This window comes from Mobula hypostoma, chromosome 18, assembly GCF_963921235.1.
Source record: "Mobula hypostoma chromosome 18, sMobHyp1.1, whole genome shotgun sequence".
NCBI lineage: Eukaryota > Metazoa > Chordata > Chondrichthyes > Myliobatiformes > Myliobatidae > Mobula > Mobula hypostoma.
The window spans coordinates 40,211,770-40,226,003 of record NC_086114.1 but is presented as its reverse complement, the minus strand read 5'-3'; the positions used below and the strand labels follow the sequence as shown (position 1 = coordinate 40,226,003).

The 14,234-nt window shown below is 42.1% G+C and overlaps 1 protein-coding gene across 2 annotated transcripts in view; it reads left to right on the top strand.

Annotated features, from left to right (window-relative positions):
* Positions 1–14,234, top strand: part of pdlim1 (PDZ and LIM domain 1 (elfin)) — a 90,181-nt gene that overhangs the window by 51,624 nt on the left and 24,323 nt on the right. For both annotated transcript variants that reach the window (XM_063070771.1, XM_063070772.1), the window contains exon 3: positions 6,232–6,316. In XM_063070771.1, coding sequence (XP_062926841.1) covers positions 6,232–6,316 — 85 coding nt within the window. The remainder of the gene's footprint in view (positions 1–6,231; positions 6,317–14,234) is intronic.

Sequence of the window (14,234 nt, the reverse complement as noted above, 5' to 3'; positions counted from 1 at the left end):
TGACAATAGCACTCAATTCAGTGCGGAGCAGTTTGTTGAATTCTGCCAGAGCAATGGCATTATCCACACCTGCTCACCTCCATATCATCCACTGTCCAATGACCAAGCGGAGAAAGCAGAAAGTTTTGTTGATGCCTTCAAATGGTGGCTTCTGAAATCTAGAGTGGAACAAGCATTGGGCAATTCTGTCAACACACTTCTGTTAACATAATGACACCATATCCAGACCTCGAGGGAAGTCTTCAGCTGAAGCACTTTTGGGAAGAAAATACTGCCACAGTGTTGAACATCTGAGACAACAGATGGTCAGGTACACAGACTTTGGTCAAAGGGTGAAGTCACTCAAGCCCAGAGGGCTAGAAATATTGCAATGGACAAGACCCCTGGGTTCCAGGTCAGGTTATCAAACAAATGGGGAAAGTGTTCTATGAAGTTATTGTAGACAGACATTACTGGTGTCGACACATCAACCAGTTACGGTCTTTACCCTGACTGAACCAGCATCAGCACAGCCACATTCAACATCACAACAAGAAAAGGACAGGCTGCAATCACTAAGGAGTGATCACCAGCACAAGCTGATTGTTCCAATTTAAATCAACCCTTGGCTCAAATCCTGCAGGAAATTGTCTTCAAGAGGGAGGTGTTACAGTAAGCTGGAACAACCAATGCCTGTTTGTCAACTGACAACCAATCCCAGGCTGACTTTCACTGATTGGTTGAAGTTCCTAACAATGATTCGAATGTTTTTGGGTAAAACATTTAAATAGTCGACTTCGGGATGCGATGTTGTATTTTATAGAATAAATGTTTATTTCATGTTCCAGCTTTGTTCTATCTCCTAGCTTCGGGTCTTATCAGTATCTACTGTATAGGTGAGCAAACGCAATAGTGACAATATTAAACCAATGCCAATAGCTAAAAACTTATTAATCTGCATCTTGAATAAACCCAGAAAATGTATTTCTGTACTCGTGTTATTTAGATCATTCCAAAGATTCCTCATTCTCTGGCTGAAAAAGAAATTCTTCTCAATTCAATACTGAATGGCTCACTATTTTGAGACTGACCTCTGATTCCAGATACCTAACCGTGGGAAACATCCCTACATCCATCCATTCAAGCACTATTTTTAAAAATAATGCTTCAGTGAGGTCATCTATTATTCTACACTTGACACAAGAAAATCTGCAGATACTAGAAATCCAAAGCAGTGTACACAAAATGCTGGAGGAACTCAGCAGGCCAGGCAGCATCTATGGAAAAGAGTAAACAGTCAACGTTTTGGTCTCTGCCTGAAACATTAATTGTTTACTCTTTTCCATAGACGCTTCCTGGCCTGCTGAGTTCCTCCAGCATTTTGTGTTGCTTCTACACTAGAGTACAGGCCCAATCTGATGAATCTCTTCTCATCTGACAAACCCACAGGTCCAGGAATCAGTCTGGTGACCTGTTGACATACTTTATATCATGATATATCTTGGGATACAAACTTGTTCAGCAAGTTGCAAATCCCCTCATCAGGGATGGAGCAAGATATCGCTTGCAGCGTGAGGAAAAGATGAATGCCTGATTCATTGTTGCCTGAATGTACTATGGTGCAGCTAGTCAAACTGCTGCCTTATGGCTCCAGTGACCTCAATTTCATCCTAACATCTGGTGCCTTCTATGTGGAGTTTGGACGTTCTCCTTATGACTGTATGTGTCAGAAAATATAGAAGAGACTTGACCCAATATCAGAGCAGCAGAGATGATTTAGCAGTAAACGATACTTTACTAACAAACTGCAAAATAACAAGTAGCGAGTGGCCACAAAACAAGAGAGAACAGATACTTACAACAAGGTAACTGAAGGCTAGGAGCAACTGGTTGAGGCTGGCTGGTTCGATGACGAACAAAGGGCTGTGGATGAGAGCTGGGTTTAAATAGGCTGCAGGTGCTGAGTTGGAAATGAGTGGCAGGTGGCACCTGTTAGCTGGGTGGAGACTGGGAGGTGCCTGCCTATGCAGGCCTGATAGCTTCGGTGTTCCCCACTTGCTAAAGATATGAGTTGGTGGGTTAATTGGCCAGCATAGACTTCATCCACTGTGTTGGTAACTGCTAGAATATGGCAGTAGTTTCTGGCACTCTGGGAAGAATAAAATAGTTAATTGAGGGTTAGTGTAGGTGATTGATATGGATTCAGTAGGCTGAAGGGCCTGTTTCTGCACTTTATGACAGAGTGTTAACTTGGGTTGAGAACCCTCTACTTTTCTGGTAGCAGTAACATAGTGTAAAGTGAATAATTTACTCACTCATCTATTTTTAAACTGCAAGTTTGGAGAGCAAATGCAGCTCAGTTTGACGTTTATAACATGACCGCTTTCCTGCCAACGCTTGGCTTTAGAATCTGAGAGTCGGGGTTAACTTTTTAGTAACTTCTTTTCCCACGGAACAGCCTTGATTGTGGCCCTAGTAGAATTTGTATAATTACTATCCAAAAATACAGAACCTGCTGGCTCGAAGAGCACTTCCTCCTGTGACTAAGGCTGAGGATTGTGTCCAGCCTAGATCACAGACCTTCCCTCCTCTCCTGTCATTTCCCTTTGCAGTAAATCGGTTCTGCTTACAGTTTTACACTTGTAGTCTAGTCACAGACCAGATGACTGAAGTGGAGAAAGTTTCTTGTGTTCGTGTTTCGTGATTTCCTCCAACTCTAAGTTCAAAGAAACAATAATGTTTAATTGTAGGAGATTAAATGCATCCAGATTCCAGATACAATATCCCTGCAGATGTCTGAGACACATATGTATAGCTAGGGTACCAAAGATTTTTGCACAGTACTGTTGTAGCTTTGTCTATTGCACTCTAAAGCAATTTTCATGACATATGTGAATGATGATAAACCTCATTCTGATATGGGTCTCTACTGTGGACTGAGTGTGGGAAGGCGGCGGGGAGAAGGGAATCATGGTTGGGAAAAGGGGAAAGAAGTGGGAAGCATCAGAGAGACATTCTGTAAGGATCAATAAGCCAACTGTTTAGAATCAAAAACACAAACACGAGGAAATCTGCAGATGCTGGAAATTCAAGCAACACACAAAATGCTGGTGGAACCTGATGAAGGGTCTCGGCCCGAAACGTCGACTGTACCTCTTCCTATAGATGCTGCCTGGCCTGCTGTGTTCCACCAGCATTTTGTGTGTGTTGTTTAGAATCGAATGACCGTGCCTGGTGTCTCAGGGCTGGGTGTGTCTGCACCTGCACTGCTGTCCCACCTCAGCACTCCTCTGCTACCCGTCCCACCCCCACTCCTGCAACATTCCTTCCTTGCCATTCCCAACATCTTTTGCCCCCGCTAGATTTACAAACCTTCTCTCCCCCCCGCATTGACGAATACAACATTGTGCAGGCACCCTACCTATAAATATGTGCCTAAAACCTTTGCACAGAATTGTATATGAATGTAAAGTATTATACAGTTTTTTTTATTGCTTTCTACTTTGCTTCTTTGTGTCTACTTCCTCTTTTGTGTGTCATAGACAAGAAGGTTTCCCTGTAACCAGTCAGTGTTTGGTGTCCTATGGTAACGCGTTTAATTATTGATAGTTGTCAGATAACTCGGTTGCTTTTCTTTGCAGAATGTTGTGGGAACTTTTGTACTCTCGTTGTTGCTGTCAAATTTCTGGAGTGTTTCTGCACTTTAAGAGGCCAATATCATGATTAATCTAACATGCATATTTCATGAATTTATTTAACCTAGAAATTTGTATCAAAGATCACTTGATCCTTGTCCCAAAGGTTCAACTGCAAGCCAAGTCTCATGGCTGAATATGGTGGAATTTCCTTTGTTTTATTAACCGTGACCCAGCTGCAGGTCTTTGTGAGTGTCTCTCAGAGCTCCTGAGAGATGTACATTTAATGTATGCTCCTGCTGGCAAGGGCCTTACATTTTCAATTATGTTAATTTATGTCATTTAATGAACTTGGCCAGATAACTTACTGCTAATGTCTGCTGCTGCCTTGTCTGAGGCTTCATAGATAGCTGATACAAGTGATGAGCTCGGTTTAATATACACAGAGATGTAACTGAGAGTGTACGGATTGAATCTGGATGAGAAAGGAGCAGTGGGGATAAATGAATTCTGCTTTCTTTGAAGTGCAAGCATACTGTTGGGAATTGTTGGTATGTTAAGGAGATGAAGCTATTTAGATAACTATAAATGAGGAGGTCCCACAGGCAAAGTGGGATGGGCTTGGCCTCTTAAAGGCTGCACCCTTGAGCACAAGATTGCTCTAATCAATCTTTGATGATTCCTGGTGTTTGGCACTGGAGCATTTCAAAAATGACATGGGGATAAACCAATTGACCTGAGGGTCAGCAGTTTAACACTGATAGTGGAGATGCCCATTGAAGGAAAGTAGTTGTTCTTGAACTGGGTGACATGGGACTTCAGGCTTCTGTACCTCCTGCCTGATGATATTCATGAGAAGTTGGCATGGTTGAGATGGTGGGGAATTTTAGTGATAGATGTTGCCTACTTGAGGCAGTGCCTTCTGCAGATACCACAGATGACAGGGTGAGATCTGTTTGTGAGGTACTGGGCAGAGTCCGCTACGTTCTGTAGCTTCTAATGTTCCTGTGCATTGGAAGTGCAGGACTGAACCATAGTGCAGCCAGTCAGGATACTTTCAGCAGTGCATCTACAGAGTGTTCAATTATAAGCTGAACCCTCTATAATCTCCTAAGCAAATAAGTACATTGGCAACACACACAAAATGTTGGAGGAGCTCAGCAAGCCAGGCAGCATCTATGGAAAAAAAGTACAGTTGACGTTTCAGGCCGAGACCCTTTGGCAGGACTGATAACATCAGAGGACTGATTTCAGGACTGAATACATTGGCACACATTTCTTGTGATTGCATCTTTGTACTGGGCCAGGACAGGTCATTCGACATGTTAATGCCCAGGAATCTAAAGCCGCTGGCTGACTTTCTCCCCTGCGGATTCTCCAGGATAGACTGGCACAGGTTTGCCCTCCTTTCCCTTCCTGAAATGAAAACAGCTCTTTAGTTTTGCTGACATTGAGCAGGAAGTTGTTGTGGTGGTATCACTCAGCCAGGTGTTCTCTCTCACTCCGGTATGCTGACTCACCACAACCTGCGAAACGTCCAACAGCAGTGGTGTCGGTGGCGAATTTGTATATGACATTGGAGCTCTACCTAGCCTTACAGTCACGTGTGTATAGAGTAGAGCAGGGAGAAAAGCACACAGCCTTGAGATTTGTCAGAAATATAGGGCATATTACTGCTGTTGTGAAAGATGTGTTTTACTTAAGACAATCCAATTCAAGAATTGTGAGAGTAAGTTGTATCTGGTAAATTCAATACAGCTGAGGTGGATTGTGTTGTTGTCATGGGGTGGTGACTAATGAAGCCCTCACTGTCAAGACCATCTCTATGAATTTGTCTTTCTGGACCTCCCTGCCATTCCTGCACCTTCACGGCTCAATGCACAGAGCTACTTCCCTCTTTGCCACATATAAGCCAGTGATAACTCCTGATGAAGGGTCTTGATGAAGGCCAGCTCTAATGAAGGGTCTCGGCCTGAAATGTCGACTGTTTGCTCTTTTCCATAGATGCTGCCTGGCCTGCTGAGTTCCTCCAGCATTTGATGTTGTATCACTTTGATTGCTAGCATCTGCAGATCTTCTCTTGTCGTGTTTTTAGTTTTTGTATTGTTTCATGTAGCACCATAGTCCTGAAAAACATTGTCTCGTTTTTACTGTGTACTGTACCAGCAGTCATGGTCGAAATGACAATAAAAAGTGACTTGACTTGAGACTCAGTTCATTTCAAAAAATGGACACCAAATAAATCCTTGTTAAGTACCAACTCAAAGGTAAATTCCTATTGGAAGATCATTTAACTAAGTCTTTCAGTCCTTTGGACTATAAATGTAAATCTAACTAATGCATAACCTGGTGGACAGATATGCTTCATTCTCTTTAAATATTCTTTTGGAGTTCAGTCTTAAGATCTGAGTTTCATGTTATAGCAATTTCTAACAGTGACAATTCATCCTTAATTTGGTAAAAAGAAAATCCCACGTTGCTGTGTTATTCAAACCCTTGGTCAAAGGGTCATGTTTAGCATTCTTTTGGAAGGGAGTTCTTTAGCTTGGAGCTGTGTGAATTTGAATAGTGAATTAAAGTCAATTAATATTCACACACCTTTTTTTCCCTTTTAAAGGTCTGAGTCGAAAATTTGGTCACCTCTGACTAATGAGAATGGAAAGTCGCATCCGTATCGGATGAACTTGGCAGCTGATCATCAGGTAAAAGCCACTGACCTCCAGCCCTTGATCCCTGACCCCTGAGTCTAGTGTCTTTAACCTTCCCAGGATGCCTAAGCCTTTTCATTTCCCTAAAGTAATAAGTAATTTGTGTGCAATGTTTTCCTCTTCAAGTCATGATTGAGCCTTGCTTAAAAACACACACACACTATTTTTTTTTGCATAAAACTGAAAATTGTATACTTTGAATGTTCAGCAAATATTTCCTATTATATTCCAGCCAGATTTCTGTAACAGTGTGTGACTGAGGTATAGAACCACCAGATCCTTGCTGTGGTCTGTGTTGTTTGCTGATTGCTGTAAACCTTGTTAGACTGGGCATGGGCAATAGGGTACCAGGCCAGACCTGCTGGCAATACATGTAACCCGGAATGGACCCACTGCAAAACCAGTATATTGACAACAGGTGACAAGAGAATTGGGGTTGATTGTGACTTATGGTATTTGTCAGCCTCACCTTTATTCTGGCTATAATCAAGACTGGCTATTTCTGCCTCTCCCTCAGTCTCTCTATTGCTCAAAGCTTTCTTGTCAACTATCTCCATTTCTTGAATGTCCTTCCATCGGTGGTCACTTCTAGCTGATGCAAAACACATTCTATTCCCCTCAGTACCAGATAGGCCACCCTATCCCCTGTAAACCAAAATTATTCCCAGACCTATATTCAGCTCCCTCTTTCTCCAACTCATGGAAAATCTTTGTCTCGTGAATTAGTTATCCCACAGAATTAAGGAACAAATTCTTTATCTGATCAATGTGAATATGGAAGGGAAACTCTCTGCAAGTGAGTCTCTCTAATTGCCCAAATACACTTTATTTTTTTTTACACAGCTGAGGCAAGTGAAATGTCTGATATGTTTAATTTGACACCCACTTCATTCTGTAATATAGTTCAAAGTTCAAAGTAAATTCATTATTAAAGTACATATATGTCACCATATACAATCCTGTATTTTCTTGCTGGCATACTCAGTAAAATAATAGAATAATAACCATAACAGAATCAGTGAAAGACACACCAACATGGGGATTCAACCGGTGTGCAAAAGCCCTCTTTCAGTTAATTGATGCGGCCAAATCTATTTCTTCACAACATTTCAAAGGCTTTGGAACCATAGATTACCTAGGGTGCACTTCAACAAAATTATGTCATTGTTTTTGATTTGTTCATTTGGTACTTTAAACCACATTCTGGAATTGTCCTACTGAGAGACACACTTTGAAATATGGAGTCATACAGCACATACTAGGCCTGCATTTTTGCCCATCAACAGTGGCCATGTTTCTCCACAGTTGGGTCTTATCTTTTCATGCCCTACCTATTTAACTGTCTGTCTAAATGCCTCTTGTATCTTCTAATTGCATTAGTTCATTTTGGTTGCATGTACAATAAAAGTTTGTCTTATATAATGTTCATACAGATCAAATCACTACACAGTGCATTGAGGTAGAACAAAGTAAATCAGTAACAATGCTGAAGAAAGTGTAACAGCTACAGAGCAAGTACAGTATAGGTAAACAATTAAGTGCAAGATCATAATGTAAGGTCAAGAGTCGACGTTGCCATAGAAGAGATCCGTTCAAGAATCTGATAAAGTGGGTAGACGCTGTCCTTGAGTATTCTGATACAGTGCTTTCTATTGTGGCTCAATAAAAACTGAGCTCAATAATAATTGAATCTGATTACACCACAACTTCTGGCAGATATGAACTGCTCTCTGTGTAAAAAGTCTTTAACTCTTGGATCCCCTTTGAAGCTGCTCCCCCTCACATAAAGTTGTGCCCTCATGATCGTAATACCCCTACCAAAGGAAAAAGAGTTTGACCCTATCTCATCTATACTTCCTACATACATCGATCATATCATGCTCCAGCTTCCTCCACACCACTGCATGTCCAATTTCTGTGACATTTGGTAGTGTTTTGAAGCTCCCCAAATTTCTACCCCTCTGCATTTAAAATGTTACCTATTATATTTACATATTTCATAATGTGAGTGATTTTCCCAAGATGTTTTGAATGTCATTAATGATAAAAAAAATGATGTTCAATGGTATGTAAAATGGTATCAGCAAATAATGTGTTATGTTTTCAATAAGGTGCCTTCTATGTTGTTGATGGTGGAACACTGTCCTGTCAGTTTATTTCAGTTACTTAGACGGGGTTGGAAGAGTTGTATAATGAAATTGAAGGGAAATAGAAAATCAATACATTTTCTTCAGCTGGACCATAGCAAAGTTAATGTAGATGGCAAACAATCCTTTTTTTGAAGTGTTTTGTTCTGCCCTCTAAATCATTCTGCATTAAGGAGAGGGAGAGAGAGAGAGGGAAAAAGAAAGAATATCAATGAATGTATGTGTTGGAGTTCCAGGGATTTTAGCTGGAAATAGAAGATAAACTATTGTAAGATGAATATACAAATAGTGTGAGGGAGCAGACTCTGATTATTGGCACAATGGAGAGTAACTTGCAGAACAATAGGAAAAGTGCCGGGAAAATAAAGTGATAGGGGTCCCTACACTGACCATTGCGGAACACCACTAGTCACCGGCAGCCAGCCAGAGAAGGCCCCCTTTATTCCCTCTCTTTGCCTCCTGCCAATCAGCCAATCTTCTATCCAGCTAGTATTTTTCCTGTAATATCATTGGCTTTTGTCAAGCAGCTTCACTTCTGGCACCCTATCAAAGACCTTTTTGAAAATCCTATTAAACAACACTAACTCTCCTTTGTCTAATCTGCCTGTTATTTCTTCAAAGAGTTCCAACAGATTTGACAGGCAAGATTTCCCCTTGCCAAACCATGCTGACTTTCGCCTATTTTATCATGCACCTCCGAATACCCCAAAACCTTATCCTTAATAATGGACCCAGCATTTTCCCATTATGGGCTAACTGGTCTATAATTTCCTTTCTTCTGCCTCCCTCCCTTCTTGAAGAGTGGAGTGATATTTGCAATTTTCCAGTTCTCTGGAATCATTCCGGAGTCTGGTGATTCCTGAAAGATCATTACTTATGCAGCCACAATCGCTTTTACTACCTCTTTCCCAACCCTTGGGTGTGGTCCATTTGGTCCAGGTCATACTACAATGAATACAATTGGCCTTTTATGATTTACATTCACTGTAGAAACAATTTAGTAGATTTCCTTACTTTGAGGTACTTGTTTCCTTCTTGAACAATACATTGATGAAATGCTTGTGAGGCTGTTTCACAGGGCCCAACCCTTTGTGCCCAATAATGCCAGACCCTCGACTGTGGTTCTTTGCAACAGAGCCTTTTCAGTACTTTCCCTGGGTGCTTCAGATTCATTTTGCATCCAAAGAACGTACAGGTTACTGGGTTAATTTGTTACTGCAAATAACCAGCAAGAGTAGAGGGTGGTTGGATGATTAGGAGGGGTGGGGAAGATTTGATGGGAGAGGGAGAGTACTTACAGGGAAAGAAAGTGAGGGGTGTTGTATTGTTAGTAGATTGAATAAATTGAATTATCAGGAAATATATGCCAGAACAACTCCTCAAGCAACTCCTTGTGAGGGTGATTTGCCTCATGTGCATTTCTGAGGTAACTGATGATTCATATGCAGGCAACAGACTTGGTGCAGCTTGGTGGTTGGAATGTTTCCTTCTCCTTCCACACTTGTTCTTGGCCTCCTGGTGGAGAGGCTTGTGGCTTCGTGCTTTCCTGAATGCTCTTCTACCAGTCTGAGTGCTGTAAGCCTAATGACTAGATAAGTATGTGAAGCTTTGAGGTTTCTGGGAATATTTTCTTTGTTTGGGAATCACCTGCTGGAATGGCGTTTAGAGTAGAGTTCCAGCTTTGGAGCCTGGTATCAATTACTGGCTGATGTGGCCTGTGTTGGGAACTCTAGTCTCGGAGAGAACCTGGTAGTGTCTTACCCATCCTGCTACAGGAATTAGAGAATTTTGCAGCACTTTATTGGTGATAGCTCTAATGTGCATCGAGGTTTTTGCTGTAGGTTGGCACATGGCGAGCATAGGGCACAAAGCTAAGCCCTTCAGCCATCATATTTATACTGACCACCAAGTACCGAACTATTCTGATTCCATTTACCAGTACTTGGGTTGTTGTCTTTCATGCCTTGGAGATTGAAATGCTCACCCAGATTCTTCTTAAATCTTGTAGGGGTGCCTAACTCTCCCTCATTCTCAGACAGTGTGTTCCAAATTCCATCAATCTAGGGGAAAGATATTTTCCTTAGAGGCCCTCTAAACCTTTTACCCTTCGGTAAATGAGTAGAGCTTTCCTTGCGGGTCTTTATTCCTTCACCATTAATTGTCCTAAAGCACAGTAACATTGGGAAAACCGATCCATACTCTACACAAGCCTCCACACACCCTCCTCACTTGAGTAACAGGCCATTTATTCCTTTCTTCAATCACACTTGCTTAACTTCCCCTCATGCATCAGTTTTGTGCAGTTCAGTTTGCTCCTGATAAGAGAAAATTTTGCAGATTCATCCACTCGTGGGTCGAGATGGGTTTTTTCTTCCCTCCTCAATGCTTTCATTGCTAACTACTTTGCTTTTCACAATGTTTTGATCTGCCGACAATGGCAGAATCAAAATCAAGTTTATTATCACTGACTTAAGTTGAGAAATTGGTTGTTTTGTGGCAGGCAAAAAAAATTACTATGTTACAATAAATAAAGAGGAATAGTGAAGTAGAGTTTTTCGGTTCATGGACCATTCAGAAATCTGATAGCAGAGGGAAAGAAGGGAGGGAGGGAACGTCAACTCAAACCATGAGAGGCCTGCGTCGGGCATTTTCATGCCTTACAAGGCACAGAATGGAAGCCTGTGTGGGGCGCCTCTCCTCACACAGAATAGAGCAATGTGTGGTTAAGCGCCTTGCTCAAGGGCACAAACACGCTGCCACAGCTGAGGCTTGAACTAGCAACCTTGAGGTAACTAGACAAATGCCTTAACCACTTGGCCACGTGCCCAGCACACACAACTGTTCCTAAAATATTCAGTGTGGGTCTTCAAACTTCTGTACTTCCTCCCTGATGGTAGTAATGAGAAGAGTCTTATCCTGAATAGTGAGGGAGCTTAATGATAGATGCTATCTTCTTGGCGCACCGGGTTTTGAAGATGTTCTCAGTGGTGCGGAGGATTGTGCTCTTGATGGAACTGGCTGAGTCTATAACCCACAGCAACCTCTTTTGATTCTGGGCATTGGAGCCTCCAAACCAGATGGTGTGACATACAGTCAGAATGTTCTCCATTGTATATCTGTAGAAACGTGACAGCCTTTGGTGAATATATTTGTGATGAAGTACAGCTGCTGGCATGTCTTCTTGATTGCATCAGTGTGTTGGCCCAGGTTAGATCCTCTGAGATGTTAACACCCAGGAACTTGAAGCTGCTCACCCTCTCCACTCCTGAACCTTCTCTGAGGACTGGTATGTGTTCTACTAAGCTCCCCTTCCTGAAAGCCACAATCCGTTCCTTGATCTCACTGATGTTGAATATGAGATTGTTTATGTGACACCACTCAACTAGTTGATCTGTCTCACTCCTGTATGCCTTCTCGTTGACATCTGAGATTCTTCTGACACAGTGGTGACCTCTTCACTGTCTTCACCCTATCATCTCTATCGTGATCTTTAAGTCAACTGTCATTAAACTGGAGCTGGGAGCCCCAGCATGCTGAGTCTTTGCAGACTGAAGTTTTGGGTATCCTGCACTCTTTTTTTTAGTCCTCCTTCTAAGATGTAGATCAGAACAGCTCACATCACTGCACGTCCACTCTAACTGCAGTTCTACTAAAGTTCTCAGCTTTTAGGACCACCTGCCCTCCTGTCCAGTGGTGAAGCCCAGTACTCCATCTAGTTTCTTCTGGGTCATCTGGTTCACTGCCACATCCCAAAGTTGTGTTAGGAGACTAGAGGGATAGGTATCTCTTAGTGAATAGCTTACAGAGAAATAAATGGGGCAAGTGGAATTGCTCTTAAATTGCCTATGTTGTAAGGAAATATGAGGAATAAATACTGCAAGCATCTGTCTATCCCTCCAACTGCAAAACAACAAATTTCACGAAATACGTCGGTGATAATAAACCTACATCTAATTCTGCTTAACCCCTTCTCCACACTTTCTAAAATCATTCACACGTCCATCCAATTGTATTTTAGTACAGACACTGTAGTTGGTAATTCTAAACCAATTATATCAACTGCACTCCCCTGTTTATAATTTATAGCGTGTCTGTCAAAGTGTCTATACATTTGAAAGCATGCAAAAGAGATTCACCAGATGTTGCTTGAAAGGGGGACTTATAAGGAGAGGCTGGATAAACTGTAACATAGGAGGCTTAGGGGTGATTTTAGAGGTTTATAAAATTATGAGGGCATAAATAAGGGAGATGGTCAGAATATTTTTCCTTGGGCAGGAGAATCTAACACTAGAGGGTACAGGTTTCAGGTGAGTGGAGAGAAATTTCAAGATCTGAGGGGCAAGTTTTTCACACAGAGGATTGGTTGGTAATTTGGAACGAGCTGCCAGGGGAAAGTGGTGGATACAATATTTAAAAGGAATTTAGATAGGAAAATGAGGGCATATGGGATTAGTGTGAAGAGGGACCATGGTTGTCATGGATGAAATGAGCCGAAGGGCCTTTTTCTGTGCTGTACAACTCTATGATGGGCCTGAAATATAAAGAAGTGGTGATGATTCCTCTGTTTGGTGAGGTTCAACACTACCTGGAGTAGTTAGGTTTGGCTAGTGGACCACAGAGAGAAAAGTGCTGATATATGAAAACAATACCAGTATTTAAAGGGCAAAATCACAGGTTGGCTTAACTTTCCTTGGAGTTTTTATTTGAGCGAAAAGGAGGATGAGATGATGAAAATTTTCTGATTGGATAGATCCAGGGAAGCCAAGTGTATTGATCAGAGACTCCAGAGAAAAGTGTGTCCTGACCTTACAACTCAACCCAGGGCCAGGCATCTTTTACATAAAGGACGGCAGTCAAGTCAGGCTTTGAAACTGATGAGAAAACTATTAGGTGAGGTGTGGGGTCTTTGTTGAGTAGAATGGAGTGGAAGAGATGAATGGCCCACCAGAGACTGGCCAGTCCCTGGAAACACCAGAGCTTGCTCTTTAAATTCATCACTGTGCTAAGCTGCTGCTCAAGAATAAGACTTCATTATAGCCACCACCTTTTGACAACCAGACAGCTTTTTGTATTTTTTTTCAAAAAGCCAGTAGCTTTTGTCTTCCGGCAAGGAAGATGAGGTCATGATGAAGGCTTGTGCAATACAATAATGAACGTGAATTTTGTAATGTTCTGTCACGTCCTCAAAACTCTGAATGATTGCCAGCTACAGAGTATCTTGGATCAGATACAGGCAGGAGCGACCAAGCATTAACCCACAGTTTGGTGTTCTCTTTGCTTTGTTGCACTAACTTTGAGAATTGATCTGATAGTTTGGTGTTACAGTGTTAGAGCAGCAGTGAAAAGGTCTCCCCGGGGGTTATGTGTTTACATGTCTCCATGGGTAGGGTCTCAATTTTACCCCATCCACAGAGTGACACACTGGCAGTGAGGCACTCCACAGCATCCCACTGTTTCCAGGCCCTGAGTGTTGCTAGTCAAGGTTAATGGACAATCAGACAGCTCCTGGATAAATCCGCACTTAAGGCATTCCTGGGCCTGAGCCCAGGAGGCAGGATATAATGGGGATAAAGCTGGTCCCAAGGGTTAGCGAATTTGACATGGGGTTGTGGTATGTTTCGGCTGTTCCAACAGGCACTGTGTGCCTTTGTGTTGAAGTATCACTTCCTGCTTCATCACTCATTTGTCCAAGTGCCCATACTTAGTCTTCGTGTTGCATGTGATGTCTCTTTGCCTGTTCTCATACTTGTAGTGAGGAGCACAGT